Source organism: Pyrus communis, chromosome 15 (genome assembly GCF_963583255.1).
Source record: "Pyrus communis chromosome 15, drPyrComm1.1, whole genome shotgun sequence".
NCBI lineage: Eukaryota > Viridiplantae > Streptophyta > Magnoliopsida > Rosales > Rosaceae > Pyrus > Pyrus communis.
The window spans coordinates 15,477,938-15,493,122 of record NC_084817.1 but is presented as its reverse complement, the minus strand read 5'-3'; the positions used below and the strand labels follow the sequence as shown (position 1 = coordinate 15,493,122).

Below are 15,185 nucleotides of genomic sequence, written 5' to 3'. Positions count from 1 at the left end.
GCTAGATTTTAGCCTTTGTTTTGTGGGAGGTAGGGGCAGGGGCGGTGATAGGATGCGCCTAGGCGTTCAACTTGGGTCTTTTTTTCCTTCAAAATTCATGTCTGCTTCTAAAATGCAGGAGACTGATCTAGTTTAAACGAAGAAAAAAGAAAGAGTTTCTCTCTCCAAATCCTACATGACAAAGTCTAACTTTAGCTATTTTCTATTTTTTTTATATTTAATTGTTGCTCATTTAAATTCCACCACCTAACATTTTGATTGGCAAAGTTTCATTTCTCTTCAAATTCCTCATAACTGCTCCACTGAGCCTTTATTTTCCTTCAAATTTCATATAACAATTGCTTTACTCAGCCATTATTTCATTATAAATCCCCCATAATTTATCCACTCAACCTTTATTTCCTTTTGAATTTCCCAATAATTGTGATGTTCATCCTTTATTTTCCTTGAAATTCTCTACAATTGTGACCACTCACCCTTATCTCTCTTAAAGTTATCTATAATTGCTTACAATAAAATAAATAATTACAACTAGACTTAGTAATGAAGAGATAATATTATCTTTGATTTTTCTTTTTGAGAATAATTATCTTTGATTTAGTTATAATTATCTTTGTTTTACAAAGTACTATATTTTATAAATATATATATATATATATATATATATATATATTAAAATTTTAAGTACCGTAAGTTTTCGCCTCATCTGTAGACGAGGCTATCTATAGGACACCTTCGCCTTTTAATACTTTGCTATTGAGTTGCCTTCATCTAACTGGAGCTGAATTCGATAGAGTAAACATGGAATCTCTCTAGATGGAGGATTTCTTGTCTATAGGGCGAGTTAAGAAGTTGAGTTCGAGTATCTCCTTGGGAGCCTCGAGTGGCTCGACGAGGCCAACCAGCTTCGCAACAAGGATGACTCTCTCCCAGATGTGCCCCATGTCCACTGTGCTCGTCCATATCACTTTTGGTAAAACCTTTCTTTCTTCGGCACTTTCTTGGCTAACATTTCTCTCTCACGCTTAAGAGCCTCCATGCTGTTTTCGATTACAAATTAAAAAAAAGGGGGAGATCTCTAACTTAAATTTATAATTATCATAAATTTTAAATGGTGACTACAATTCTATATGAAGTCTAAATTTCCGTTAGTTTTCTAAATTTCCCAAAATGTGGTAGTAGTAATAGCAGGTTAGAAAAAGTGAGTATGATACTAATATATTAAATTTATATATGAACCACACTTTTACAATGTGCTTGAAATTTTGAGTGTAATGGGTATCCTAATTTGGTATCGAATTCGCCTTTGAATGTGAAACCTCTCACTTTTAAGTGAAGAGGAATACCAAAAAGACCGTAGTACTGAGTGACGGCTCTTTAATTAAATCTCATAAAACAACTAATTATTTAACATACAAGCACTATCGATTTTTTCAAAAATAAAAAATAAAAAATAAACAAAAGTTTATTTATTTATTTATAATAAATTGTAGAAGTTGGCGCCATTGATGGGATCACTGAAACCCTCGATTCTCACTGAGAGCAGCCAAGCAGTCGACTCTAGTCCCTACCATGGCGGAGCCAATCACTCTCATGGACATCGACGACGATGACAACCTATCTGTACAACCCAACAACAAAGGCAAAAACGTCGTCGTCTCCGCCGCCGCCCCTTCCAACGGCAAAGCCACGCCGTGGGTCGAGAAGTACCGCCCTCATTCCCTCGCAGACGTCGCTGCTCACCGCGACATTGTCGACACCAGTAAGCAATTCCTTCTCCCCTTGATTGGCGGTATCAAGTGTTGGATTTTCTAGGGTTTATGTTGATTATGCTTGTTAGGTTTCTCTCTATTATAATTAGTTACTGTAGTGTTTGTTTGGTGAGAAAATCTGGGAATAAAAGATGTTCATTTGTGTGTATATATTCGTATGTATGTATATAATTTCAGAGATGGAGAAATTAGAGAAAAGCAGCACAGTTTCCCTTTTGTTTTTTTCCCTTGCTCACCTCGAATGTAAAGAGATCCTAGGGGTTTGGCTTGATTTTCCTAATGTTTCGATTTTCGGCATGAGCGGAGCATAATTTTGGTTAATCTTAATGCTTATAAGTAGTTGTCATTCATTTTAATTGTTTAGTTATCCATTAGTTCAATGTGTTTTTGTGGTGGGGTTGCATAGTTGATAGGCTTACTAGTGAGAACAGATTGCCGCACCTCCTACTATATGGCCCTCCTGGTACTGGCAAAACTTCAACCATTCTTGCTGTGGCACGCAAGCTCTATGGAGCGCAGTACCACAATATGATTCTGGAGTTGAATGCATCCGATGACAGGGGGATCAATGTTGTGCGACAACAGATTCAAGATTTTGCTAGCACGCAGAGTTTCTCGTTTGGGTAAGTCTTCGATTTGTGCCTGTCATTTGTTAATTTATATTTTGGTGATTTCTGGTTGTTTTCCAGCCTTATGAATATATCTCTTTTCTGAAAGATTATAAGATTTCAGACAACCAACGATGGCTATGCATTGTGATGCTATTTGATGTTAGTTTCTGCAAGTTATTATGTCTAACGTTTAGCTGTGTGATCAAGCTTATAGGCCGTTTATGTCTGTTCAGGGGTGATAGTGCAAAGTCATCTGTAAAAATGGTATTGCTGGATGAGGCGGATGCTATGACAAAGGATGCTCAATTTGCTTTGCGAAGGGGTATGAATTGTTTTGATGAGATTTTTGTCGATTCCAACTTCCCAAATATCTCACTGATTCGTTTTTCTAATATACTTTTGCGTTTGGTGCAGTGATTGAGAAATACACAAAGAATACTAGGTTTTCACTAATTTGTAATCATGTCAACAAGATCATTCCAGCATTACAATCACGATGTACTCGTTTCCGATTTGCTCCACTTGAGGAGTTTCATGTCTCAGAGAGACTCAAACATGTTATAGAAGCTGAAGGGTAAGTACTATTCTTTTACTCACATTTTTTTGGGTGTGTTGATCGTGCATTATGTAGATGTTGCCTTTTATGTTTTCCTATAGAGGATGAAAATTAAATTCTGTAAAATCACCCTTTCTGTATAGTAGAACTAAAATGTAAGCAAGGTTCTTCTCTGTTGAGGTTAACTATTACCCATTTCGTCAGTGTCAAGTTTAAAGTGGGAAAAAGGTTTAGTACTTTTTTGGCTTACTCATTGTTCAACAAGGTCATGCTAGAGGGGATTTTTTTTGCATTAAATGCTTCCAAGAACTGTGAAAGATTCTAAAGATGTGATTCGGTAATTTCAAACAAGAAAACGTAGAAGCCTAGCTGGGGAGGGAGATTCTCCTATTCCTTGTTATAATACATAGTTGAAAATAGAGTGGAAAGCTACGCTTCAAAATCAAGCCCAAAAAATGACCCTTTTGTTAAGGCAAATATAGTAATATAAATGTGCTTCAACAGCAAACATTATGGTTGTATGTCAGAAATATATTGACAAGTTGAGATTTATTGATTGGATTAGGCTTGATGTGCCTGCGAGTGGCTTAGCGGCAGTTGTACGGCTTAGCAATGGTGACATGAGAAAGGCTCTGAACATTTTGCAGGTTAAAGATCTCTACTCAGATGTTACTTGTCTGTGCATTTGTCTATTCGTCTTTCTCTTTTGCTTTGCAAAATCTGTTTGTGTGGCAATGCATTGATTCATAAAACGACAGGTTAGGGAAATGACATTTTTCCTTGTAATATGTAAAAATTTTATGAAATCCCTTATTCCTCAATTAGTAATAGCAGAAACTCAAATTACCTGCGGTATGACTAGATTTTTTAAATTTGTATTTTCATGATTATGTTAACGTCATTTCTATTTCAATATACGCAGTCAACTCATATGGCTTCACAGCAGATAACTGAAGAAGCGGTATATCTTTGCACAGGAAATCCATTGCCCAAAGATATTGAGCAAATATCTTACTGGCTTTTGAACGAATCATTTGCTGAGAGTTTCAAACGTATTCAACTATCTTATTTGTTTACGTATTTGTAATTATATTGTCAGAGGGAAAAGTTCTTTAGTGTTTTCTATTTTTCACTTGATTGCAGGAATATCTGACATGAAAGCAAGAAAAGGGTTGGCTTTGATAGATATTGTAAGAGAAGTGACCATGTAAGTGTTGCACATTTTTCTACATTTTCTCATGGCATTTTGTTTGCTTCGTCTCACCTACACTGCTTTCGTTGAACAGGTTCGTTTTTAAGATTATGATGCCCGCAGATGTTCGAGTTAAATTGATTAATGATTTAGCTGACATAGAGTACGTGTCTCCATCTTAACCTCTTTTCGTTTTCTTATTGTTTTCTACATTCTGGACTATACAAATTAGGCAGCCAAGTTTATTGCAACGTGGTAATGGTGATAGTTGGTCAGAGTATAATAAACGATAGTTCATCAATTTGCTTCAAAAAATGGAGAGGGAGATGGTGCATTTGCAGAAATTGCTTGCCAATATATGATACCGAAGATTGTAAATTTGTTCAAAATGCAAATTGAGTATGCGTTAAAAGTTGGAACTGGCTGAGCCGAAATTAACACTAATCTGTAGGAGTTATTTAACATTTGCAGGTACAGGTTGACGTTTGGGTGCAATGATAAGTTGCAACTCGGATCACTGATAGCCACTTTCACAAAAGCTCGATCTGCACTTGCTGCTGCTGCGAAGTAGTTGTGTTGTGCTCGTTTAATTTGCGGGTTTTGCTTCATGTTGGCAATGTACTTATGAGACAGATGTTGGTTCATTACACCGGTAATGCTCGAGTTGAGAGGATGTCAAGATGTTATATAAGCCTTACGTTTAGTTTTGAAACCTCAATAGAATCTGGACATGAATGAGCGTCAAAGTCCCGTCCACGAGGCTAATGACTCGAATTAGAGAGATTAATCAACGGCTAACTAATTCTCGATGCGTGGAAGGCAGGACTTGTACAATGAAAAGCTTTCCCGACTTTGTAGGAATTTCAAACGTTAATCCTTTTCGAATCTTCAAATCGCTAGCACCTACAGACTGACCTGTACAAACTTCTATTGAACTTTTAGATTCCCTTAAAACGTGGGAATGCATTTCAACTCTATCAAATCCGTAACCTAATAAATGTGATTTACAATTACCTGAAGCGGCTTAATATTTCAAAGGACAAAACTGGACCTTTAAACACAAAAATAATTACAAGCAAGCCGACCTCCTTTTACCCATTTGGATAATCAATCCGGTGTTCTCAGCTTTACGAGGAGACTGCACTGCACCTCACTCTTATACTCGTTCAAGTTTCTTCGTTGGCCATTCCGTTGGACCAGATAATCTCGATTTCTAGTGTACGGGAAGACCCATCTTTGTTGCTGTCATGATTTAGACTGAATAATCCACTGTATACTCCTTCACTCACAACTTTGTCAATTTGGATCGTCACTCTTCCCAGCGTTGTCTGAGAAATAAAAGAAAAACAAAAGGCTCACCTACAACAATCACGAAATGAAACGCAAAAATGGGGGTGGGGGTGTGCCTAATCAGTGCAGAGTTGTCGCCCCTTCACTATTGTTTGATGAGATTTAAACCCACCCTATTAAATCAAAAGCCTTACAAGAAACAAGAGCATCGAACTTTTTTTCATAGGTCAAGAGCATAAAAGATTCATGATAATAACGAATGATCAACTTATCTGCTTGCGATTTGCAAATCTAAGTAGAAAACTAATTACCTTTCCGAAGGTATTTTTGCTTTTGCAAATGATATGGAGTTTTTGTCCCTTTGGAGGCACATCAAATGCCCACGTAAAGCCTTCTTTCCATTCTGGAGAGGTACTGTGGCTCACTACCTATTGGCGAAACAACATTTCAGTATAACATAAAGCTATAAACATAGAGAGGATATAAAACATCATGACTTATATGCACAACATGAAACTTCTTTATTAAAGCATTTGAAACAATAGATTTGTAGTCAAATGCACTATGCTCACTCTTCCTATTTATATATAGACAAATAAAATAAAAAATTTGGTTAAAGAAAAATAATTATTGGTAAATCTTCACAAAACCAATATAAGATAGAGAACTTGCAGGCACCGCTATGTTATCAAAATTCTATTGCACATTTAGACGCAGCAAAGTCATTTATTTTCTTAGAATATCAGTGCTAATCCCAATATCCAGTATTTATGGGATTAGGGGCACCATGTGGCCCTAGGATTTGTCAGGTGCTCTAAAGAGGCTTCAATCGTGCATCATAAACAGAGGAAAAGAATGAAAAGAAAACTTCTGCCAGGAGTAAACAATCAATTTCTCTATTAAGAATAAAGATTTAATCATCCATGAAGGTTTTTTTTATTTTTTTATTTTTATTTATTTTTATATATTTTTGAAACTTGCGTATCCGAGTCTTTGACCAGACTAATCACTAGGCCCCTGCTTGACCCCACAACATTTGGGGAGCGAGAAACTCTAGCATGTGCTAGGTGGGTACCGTGGGAGACAGTCGAACCCCATACTACTTGGGAGCAAACCAAGGACCTGACCGCTAGACCAACAACTGTTCGGTATCATTCATGTAGGTTATGCAATACAGTTTCTTTTTTTCATGTTGTACATAACTATTCTATGGAACCATTACCTTGGTTTGTCGAGGAGGGCCATTGCCTATTGTCAATCGACAAAAAGCATTTGTACCTCCCATGGCCTGTTTAAGGTTGTTCCCCCGCTTAATTGTAACAGTCAAACAACCTGGTAAGCAATGCAACAGGCTGTCTGCTCTCTCATGGAAACTTGGTGGACAGGTTTTCATGAGCATTTGTAGGATGGGAATGGCTTCGGCAGCAATCACAGCCTGAGACTTTGCAATATCTATTGGCATGGTTGACCAAGAATGTCTCAACAGGGAAAGGGTGTCCAAAACAACATCCTGAGCCGTGTCACTACCAGATTTAAGAGCTCCAATCAGATTGGGAATGCAGAGAGTGGCTGCTTCAGAAATATGGAGCTTTGGGAAGTTGACGAATATCATATGTAAGGCTCTCAAGACCTCTTCATTAATAGTTGCTGAGGACCACAACTCTCTCTCTAATGCAGCTGCAAGACACAGCATTGGATCCAATAAATCAACAGAAGAAAGAAAGAACGAAGGAAATAAATAAATAAAGGGAAGTTGATGAATATCATATGTTAGTCTTTTAGTTTATAGGGGTAAATCAGCATTTGAAACCACATAGCAATGCAGACAAGAATTACCTGTCAAAGATCTTATAAGTTCATTTGATACATACTCTTGGAGTGTGTGATTAGAAAACAAGAATTTGATAAGCAATGCTGCCTGCCCAGCAGTTTCTGCATTCGGAGACAGTAGTAGTTCTTGAATAATCAGTATGCCCCCAGCTTCAGCAACAGCTCGCCTATTCGTTCGGCTGTTCATGACAAAGTTCTGCAATGCACAAATTGACACCATTTTCATCTCTTCTGTTGGTTGTTCTTCAAGCAAGCTTATCAATGCACGACATGCAGAAACAGAATCTCTAGCTCTCGCAAGCCCTTCATGTTGGGAAAGGTCTCCCAGAGCAAGAGCAGCAAGAAGTTTTCCAGACTGCGATTTGGTGTGTGGATCTAACAGATACTGCGATAGTGGTGCTATTGCATACTTAGAGACCTTCATTTGTCGTATCCTGACATTGTTAAATAGAGCTTCAAGTAATCTTCCAGAAGCTTCTTCACATTGATGAGACCGTAAAAGGTCCAACAAGGCTTCTATAGCACCACCATCAATCATCTGTTCTGCACTTAAATTATCATTCCTTTCATGAACAAGTAACGCATTGAGGGCCACCGTGATGGTGCTATCCAGTGTTGAATGCAACATTTTAACAAGAACCACCACAGGAACCTTAAAATAGTATTCAGCGTTGAAGCGCAGAACATTTGAGAGAACTAAAGCAGCTGATTCCCACAGGGCATGAGGTGGCTGAGGGTCATCTTGAATAATAACCTTTCCAAGCTCAAATATACCACCAGCATCAGCAACTGCCTTTGGCCAGCTTGTTGAGATTTTTTCCAGTGCCTTTACCGCTGTCTGCTGTAAGTTTAATATTCCAATTCCTGCAAGCTGAACAAGAGGAACAACTGCATTTTTTGTTGTAATATCTTGCTGAAAATGTTCTTGCGCAAGAAGATGAGATAGCAATTCTGTGCCAAGCTGCTGGATGGCTTGAGATGGGGATTCCAGAAATGAAATTAGAGGCTCGATCACTTGGCTAGGTGTAAGCTTTAAAGTTGCAAGGCTTTGTGGCTTCTCCAAAATATTTACCAGTGCTTGTAATGCACTGTGCTGTCCCCATAAATTGAAATCTGGACGTTGTAAAACTATAAAAAGAGGTTCTACAATTTGTGCAGCACCCAAACTTCTAGCAATTGCATTACTATTTGTTAAAATGCGGAACAATTCAGCTATGGAAGAGCATAATGAACTGGGTGCAACAGGTAGTAGCTCAAGACATTTATCAATAATTCCAGCATTGACCATGTCCAATTTGCATGGGGTCCGGTCTTTCCCCAACTTTATGAGAGAACAGACACTGGCCTCAATGAGCAGCATGCTTGTTCCAGAAACTAATCCAACAAGGAGATCCACAACATTATAGGCCATTGCAAGCTCCACCCGGTGTTCATCATCCAACAATTTTTCAAAAGCACAAACTCCAGCTTCTACAGCTGCAGTTGTATCAGAATGCATCAGTGATATAAGGGGCTCTACGCATTCTGAGGCAATTGCACTTGCTCTGACTTCGGTATTATCAAACAAAGTACAACAGAGTTGTGCAGCAATTCTCCTCAATTCCAAGGATGAAGCAGAAGACAGTATTTTGTACAAACTCTCCAGTGGATTTCCCTCCACATCAGTCAAAAAAGCTGCTTTAGAAGAATTTCCTGAAGTCAACTTAACTAACGCAACAAGGGCAGCCTCTTGCTCACTCTCTGATGCAGCGTTAAGCATGTCAACCAATGGTTGAATAGACTGCCTGGCTAAATCAGAATCTCTGACGTTCTCAGCGTCAAATAGTTCATGAAGAGCTCTTGCAGCACTATATCTTGCAGTTCTTGACCCTAGACGCAGAACAGCTATGAGTTGATTCAAAGAACTAGCTGATGCTTCATAGCGAATGAGATCAGGATTGCTGAATAATATTCTGAATAATTCAGTTATTGTGGCTTCTGTGGACTCTTGTGGGCTCAAAGAAAGGTACTTTGTCAAAGCATCCAGAGCTCCAGCTTCTCCCATAATTAATTTATTTGTATCACTTCCATTGGCAATACGGGTCAAGAGTTTAACAGCAATTGGAGGGGCACCAGGCCGTTCTGGCATTGGTCTCAAGAGATCCACCAAGAGAGGTATAGACTTACGCGCTGTTGATCCAACTCTTACATCTTCAAAATCAAAAAGGTACTCCAAAACAACTTGATCAGGATTTCGTACCAGAGAAAAATCTTCTGACAAAGTAACGAGGTTAGGCACGTCGGACTCAATATAACCAATTAGAGTTATCAATCCAGCAACAGCACCTGAATTTGCAAGGGCAAGAATTATTCCTTTACTACCATTAGAAACAAGACTGGCCATTGACTGGGCAGCAAAGAACCTATCAATCATCTCATCTGATCTCAAAAGAAGAGCAAGTGAAGGAATAATGCGCATTGTTACAGGTGACAGAACAACATTTGCATCTTCAAACAGAATAGCCAGGAGCAAGGCACTAATCCATATACCTTCCGTATCCTCATATTCTGCCTGTTCATAAAGATGACCAATCTAGTAAGCTACCAAAATTTATATTTCAAATATCTGCACCAAAAAGTAACTAATCATGAAACTACAACTACGAAGCTGATTAATCTATACCTGTGGATTGGAAGTGTAACCTGCAAGCTTGTCAGATAGAACCTCAAGACCATTGGCTTCCATAATTGTGAGTTTGCTCTTTGCATGAAAGGAACCAATTATGCATAGCAACCACAAGGCAACAGTACCCCCAAAGACAATGGCTGGATCAGGGACATCAAATTCGTCGCCTTTGTGGAATGCAGTTCTTTCAATAAAGCCACTAGGAGTTCTGACTTCAATTTCTGGAGAGGAGCAGCTAGAATTTTGCTTCATCATGTCCACTAAAGCATACACTAACGGTTTTAAATATCCTGATACATCCAGTACTTCCATTGCCTTCTGTTTGTACTTTTTTGCTGCACAAATAAGTAATGCAGCTCCTCCAACTCTGATTTCTAGACTAGATGAGTTCATTGCCCTGTTAGCTAGTGAACCAAGGGATCTTGATCTTTCAATCAATAGATCACCGAGCACAACTGGTTGCTCACCACAAAGCCTAGATAAAATTTCTATTGCCTTATCCTGAAGTGGGGGAGGCCCTTCAGCCAGGCAGCGAACAAGAGATTCTAAGCTTGATGGAACTTCAGCAAGGGCAGACCATGGACGGTAAGTGAAGTTCACGCCCTGTTTTGTTCTAGCCAAAAGAGCTACTACTTCTAAAGCATCCGCAGCATCAGTCCCATCCATATCCAATGCATTTAAGGAATCAACAATAGCAAGCATAGCAAAACGACACTGAGCATTTCCTGTGAGCACATCACCTACAGGAAAATGCTTCAGGAATTGATGAAGGGCACGAGATGCATTCTTCTTACCTTCTGAAGTTCCATCACCCAGTACTCTTATCAAAGCTAAAACAACATCTTCTGCCAGGGCTTCTGCAGCAATCTGGGGATCAGAGAGAAGATTGGCAAGTGCAGCAACTGCAGTTTCAGCAGCATCAATGGAAGAAGTTTTAGCCAGTCTGATGAGGGGCTTGACATCACCTTCTGCAATATAAGACATCTTGCTTGTTGTTTTGGTCTTCATAGGACGGGACAGAGCACCCAATGCTCGAGCTGACTGTGTTGCAACACCTTGTGTGTTGCTGGTCAATAGCTTCATGCAAGGATGCACGATCTCATCAGTTGCAAGAGTATCACAAATATCTTGTCTTGTGCTGAATAGATCAGCTAGGACAGACGCAGCATACTCTTGAGTTTCTTCATTTGATGAATTGAGGACCAGGACAAGAGACCTCAGCCCTTTATTAGCTGCTGAACCTTTATGCACAAGATCATTGTGTGATGCCATTATGAGAACATGACCCAATACCCTGATAGTATGGGCCTTTGAGCTTGGAGAGTCACCGAGGAGCAAAGCTAACAACTGATTAATGGTGGCAGAATCAGCTCTCTGGACAAGCTTTGTGAGTGCCTTAGCTGATGCCTCTTGTCCTCTTGACCCACCACTTTTTAAAAGCCATAAAAATGCTGGGATGGCTCCCGCACTTTCAACACATGCACGAATATCTTCACTGTGACAGCACAAATTCCACAACAAATGAGCGGCATCCTCTTTTGCCTTCTGAGAACCCGTCTCTAATAACTGTACCAGAGGAGGAATCCCACCGGCAGCTGTAATAGCCCACTTGCTGTCATCAACTTGGTCAGTTAAGATGGCCAGCAACTGAACAGCATACTCTTGATGCTGCTCACTGGATAACCCCAACAATGAAATAAGTAACTGAATTCCTTCTCTCTTGCCAATGGACTCCCATATTCCAGTACCATCACAGCATAAGCTTGTTAAAGAGGGTATAAGATACTCTTGCACGTCAACAGCAGCCATTGTTATAAGTCCAATGAGTACCTTCTTTGCTTGTGCATGATTGAGCCAACTGGAGAGAGAGTTGTTGCCATATAGACTAGCCATGGCCTCAAGGACACGCTCTTGAACAAGCTTATTGTCCCGAGGCTTTAGTAGCATTACAAGAATATCCTCTATCTTTGTTACATTAACAGATTCCTGATCCGCACCAGAATTGTGCTCAAAGACCATCAGCGTGTATGCAAGAGCTCCAATTATATCAGCAACCGGGGCAGCTAGGCGAGGTGACTGTGAAAGTTCTCCAAGATATAAAATTAAAGCAGACATCCCGCCACATATATTTGCTAAAGCCTGTGTGGCATGGTCTTGAAGAGCCTGCCCACACTCACCTTGCATGCACTCTTTAGATGGAGCAACTATAGCCCCTATTAGAACTGGAAGACCATCTGCATTCACAATAGCTTTTTTAGCCCCAGTTGACTTCGAAGAAAGGGCTTCCAGAGCATCAGCAGCACTAGCACGGACAGAAACATCATTTTCCTGACCCACAAGCCGAAGCAAAGCTTTGACAGCTCCAGAATCTATTACTTTAGGGATGCTATCGCTGAAAGCCAACATGAGACGGGCCAAAAGGGAGGCTGCATTGGACTGGGCAGCAGCATTGTCAGAAGACAGAAGACCCACAATGATATCTACTCCACCAGCCTCAAGTGTTGCTTTCCAGTAACCATCCTTGTCACCACAAAGATTTCTCAAAGCCCCTGTCACAAATCCCTCAACCACTTTGTCCTGCTTGCTCTTTGGATTGAGTTGATTCCACAAGTTTGGTACTACACCTTCTGTAATAAATATTTTGATGCCGACATGATCATCTGAAAGTCCACCGGAGGAAACTTCGTATATAGCTTCTGCTGCAGCCTTCCTAGCCTCAATTGATTCGGACTTCAAAAGTGAGAGTAAAGGGGGGATGCACCCGCCTAGAAGTACTTTAAGACGCAAGTCTTCATCTTTACACAGGACACTCAGAGTTGCAGCCACATTAACTTTTGCCACAGGGGTGCCGCTCCTGAGAATGCTTATGAACAATGGCATTGCCTGGGAATGCGAACCAATAATTGTTCTTGCATCCTTTCTTGCTTTGGCAATACCTAGCAAACGTGCTGTAATAAGTTCTTTTTCTTGCGGTGAAGACATGCTGGTATGTAGTTGCTCAATAAATTGAGCAACTCTTGCCATTGTACCTTCTTCATCATCCATTGCTGGTTCATTTAAATCCCTGGGTGAAACATGAACTCATTTTAAAATCTTGCAAATGAATAATCAACAATTGTCCAATTAAAAAGTTTAAAGAGCCCAAAGTGGAATTGAATCCTGTTTCTCCAGCTTATTTTAAAAAATCGGGACAAAAATAAAAAACTTTGGGAGCACTCCAGTAAATTTATCAGTCAATCATTCATTTTCTGAACTAACAAGACTAATCTGTCACCACAGTTAAAGAGACCATGCAAATTGAACATAACTAACCTAGACTGTGAAGTAGAAGAAGATACGGGTTCTCGCGGTTTAGAGGAGGGAGCTTTTGACATTTGACCGTAAACCACTTTCGGATTTCCCCTTAGCCACCTGAAAATAAAAATATCGTAATTGTTCATCGAATGAATCAACCTTATTGGGTGACTTGAAGCTGCAAATACTTAAACAATATTTTATAGAAACTATGGTAATGTATTTTTGTGTTTTTTTTATAAGGAAAATACATCTAATGGCTTTATCACAAACTAAAAACTACCGTAAGGTTTTTAGTTTATTTATACGTATTTTCGCTATCTTCCTCCCTCTCCTCTCCTTCCTTCCATCTCTATTCCCTCTCTTTGATTTTTATCCCCAACGAAAAAGCACAAAAGGAAAATCATCATGGCCCTTAAAGATCACGACCGAATTTTTAGATTAAGGTACAGTATCCAACAAAAAATCTTCAAAAAGCAAATAAATATGAAACAAATACAACTTAGAGATCAGAGAAAAATACCTGAGTCACCAATAATGCAAATGTCGAAGAACTCCCCTCCTTCCGACTACCCTGAAACCCAGTTTCTCTGCCAAAGTAGCATCACAACATCAGCCCCTCAGCATCTAATCCCCAGCTTTCCCTCACCATTAACACTGTTCAAAAAGGTACAATGCTACAGTGAAATCCCACACAATGCAAGCTTCCTTCCCAGTCCAAATCAAACCCCAACACTCTGTACACCGAAAACCAATCCAAAATTGGGGTGAAAAGATCCGATCTTTGGTGCCCACAAATCACAATTAGCAAAATTTACCAATTGAATCAACTAAGTTCAGTACAAACAATGTAACAAATTGCAAATTTAAACAACCACAAGAAATTACATACAATTAAGGACAAGTTCCGAGATCAGATCACAGCAGCATCACAGAATCTAGGGCAAGAAAAACGTCCGTTTGCAATCAAATTTGTACACAAATGTTCGAAACAAAATTGAGTAAAAAATTTAATTTCCGAAACAAAAATACCTGGAAATGGATTCAGTGTCGTCGAACGACCTGGGCGGAAGGGCTAGGCGGAAGAAGGAAGAAGCAGCAGACAGAGAGAAGGTGAGTGTGGAAATGGAGGGCTGACAGAGTGACAGAGGTAGAGAGAGAGAGTCTGATCTTTTCGTTTCCTTCTTTTCCATGTGGGTGGATTTTTGTTTGTTTTGTTTTTCTTTATCTGTCTTTTCCCAATTTTTGGGTTTTCAATTTTTTATTTTTACTTGTTTTAAAAATTCTATACTTATTTTTTTACTAAGAGCGGTGTTTGTGTGACATCCACATCGTCCAGGGGAGTGATCTTTATATATATATTCTCATCCCTACCTAGCACGAGGCCTTTTGGGAGCTCACTGGTTTCGGGTTCCGTAGGGACTCCAAAGTTAAGCGAGAAGGGGGCTAGAGCAATCCTATGATGGGTGACCCACTAGGAAGTTGCTCGTGAGTTCCCAAAAACAAAACCGTGAGGGAATGGTAACCCAAAGCGGACAATATCGTGCTACGGTGGTGGAGCGGGCCCGTGAAGTGATCCGCCTCGGGTCAGGATGTGACAATTGGTATCAGAGCCTAACCCTAGCCGCGTGTGTGCCGACGAGGACGTCGGGCCCGGGGGGTGGATTGTGACATCCCACATCGCCCAGGGGAGTGATCCTTATATGTATATTCTCATCCCTACCTAGCATGAGGCCTTTTGGGAGTTAACTGGCTTCAAGTTTCGTAGGAACTCCGAAGTTAAGCGGGGCTAGAGCAATCCTATGATGGATGACCCACTGGGAAGTTGCTCGTGAGTTCCTAAAAATAAAACCGTGAGGGAATGGTAAGCCCAGAGCGGACAATATCGTGTTACGGTGGTGGAGCGGGCTCGGAAAGTGATCCGCCCCGGGCCGGGATGTGACAGTTTGAGTACTATGTTTTAAAGATATTCATT

General features: G+C 40.0%; 2 protein-coding genes across 3 annotated transcripts; one reads left to right on the top strand and one right to left on the bottom strand.

Moving 5' to 3' along the window:
- The first annotated feature begins 1,487 nt into the window (after positions 1-1,487).
- On the top strand, positions 1,488-4,934 carry LOC137716757 (replication factor C subunit 3-like). The gene is made up of 9 exons (XM_068456138.1): positions 1,488-1,762; positions 2,179-2,395; positions 2,617-2,705; positions 2,798-2,957; positions 3,505-3,586; positions 3,862-3,991; positions 4,083-4,146; positions 4,226-4,294; positions 4,603-4,934. Exons 1-9 carry the CDS (start codon positions 1,573-1,575, stop codon positions 4,700-4,702), a joined length of 1,101 nt encoding a protein of 366 aa, XP_068312239.1. The 5' UTR covers positions 1,488-1,572; the 3' UTR covers positions 4,703-4,934.
- Positions 4,935-4,992: 58 nt separating this feature from the next.
- Positions 4,993-14,408, bottom strand: LOC137716756 (protein CELLULOSE SYNTHASE INTERACTIVE 3-like). 2 transcript variants are annotated; one of them, XM_068456137.1, is made up of 9 exons: positions 14,243-14,408; positions 14,103-14,148; positions 13,734-13,947; positions 13,229-13,327; positions 9,914-12,980; positions 7,258-9,802; positions 6,644-7,098; positions 5,733-5,849; positions 4,993-5,459 (listed from the first exon to the last, which is right to left on the bottom strand). In XM_068456137.1, the coding sequence occupies exons 4-9, from the start codon at positions 13,288-13,290 to the stop codon at positions 5,298-5,300; spliced, it is 6,408 nt and encodes a 2,135-aa protein (XP_068312238.1). In that variant the 5' UTR covers positions 13,291-13,327; positions 13,734-13,947; positions 14,103-14,148; positions 14,243-14,408; the 3' UTR covers positions 4,993-5,297. The 2 variants fall into 2 exon arrangements, with proteins under 2 accessions (XP_068312238.1, XP_068312237.1); XM_068456136.1 differs by lacking the exon at positions 14,103-14,148.
- Positions 14,409-15,185: the final 777 nt, after the last annotated feature.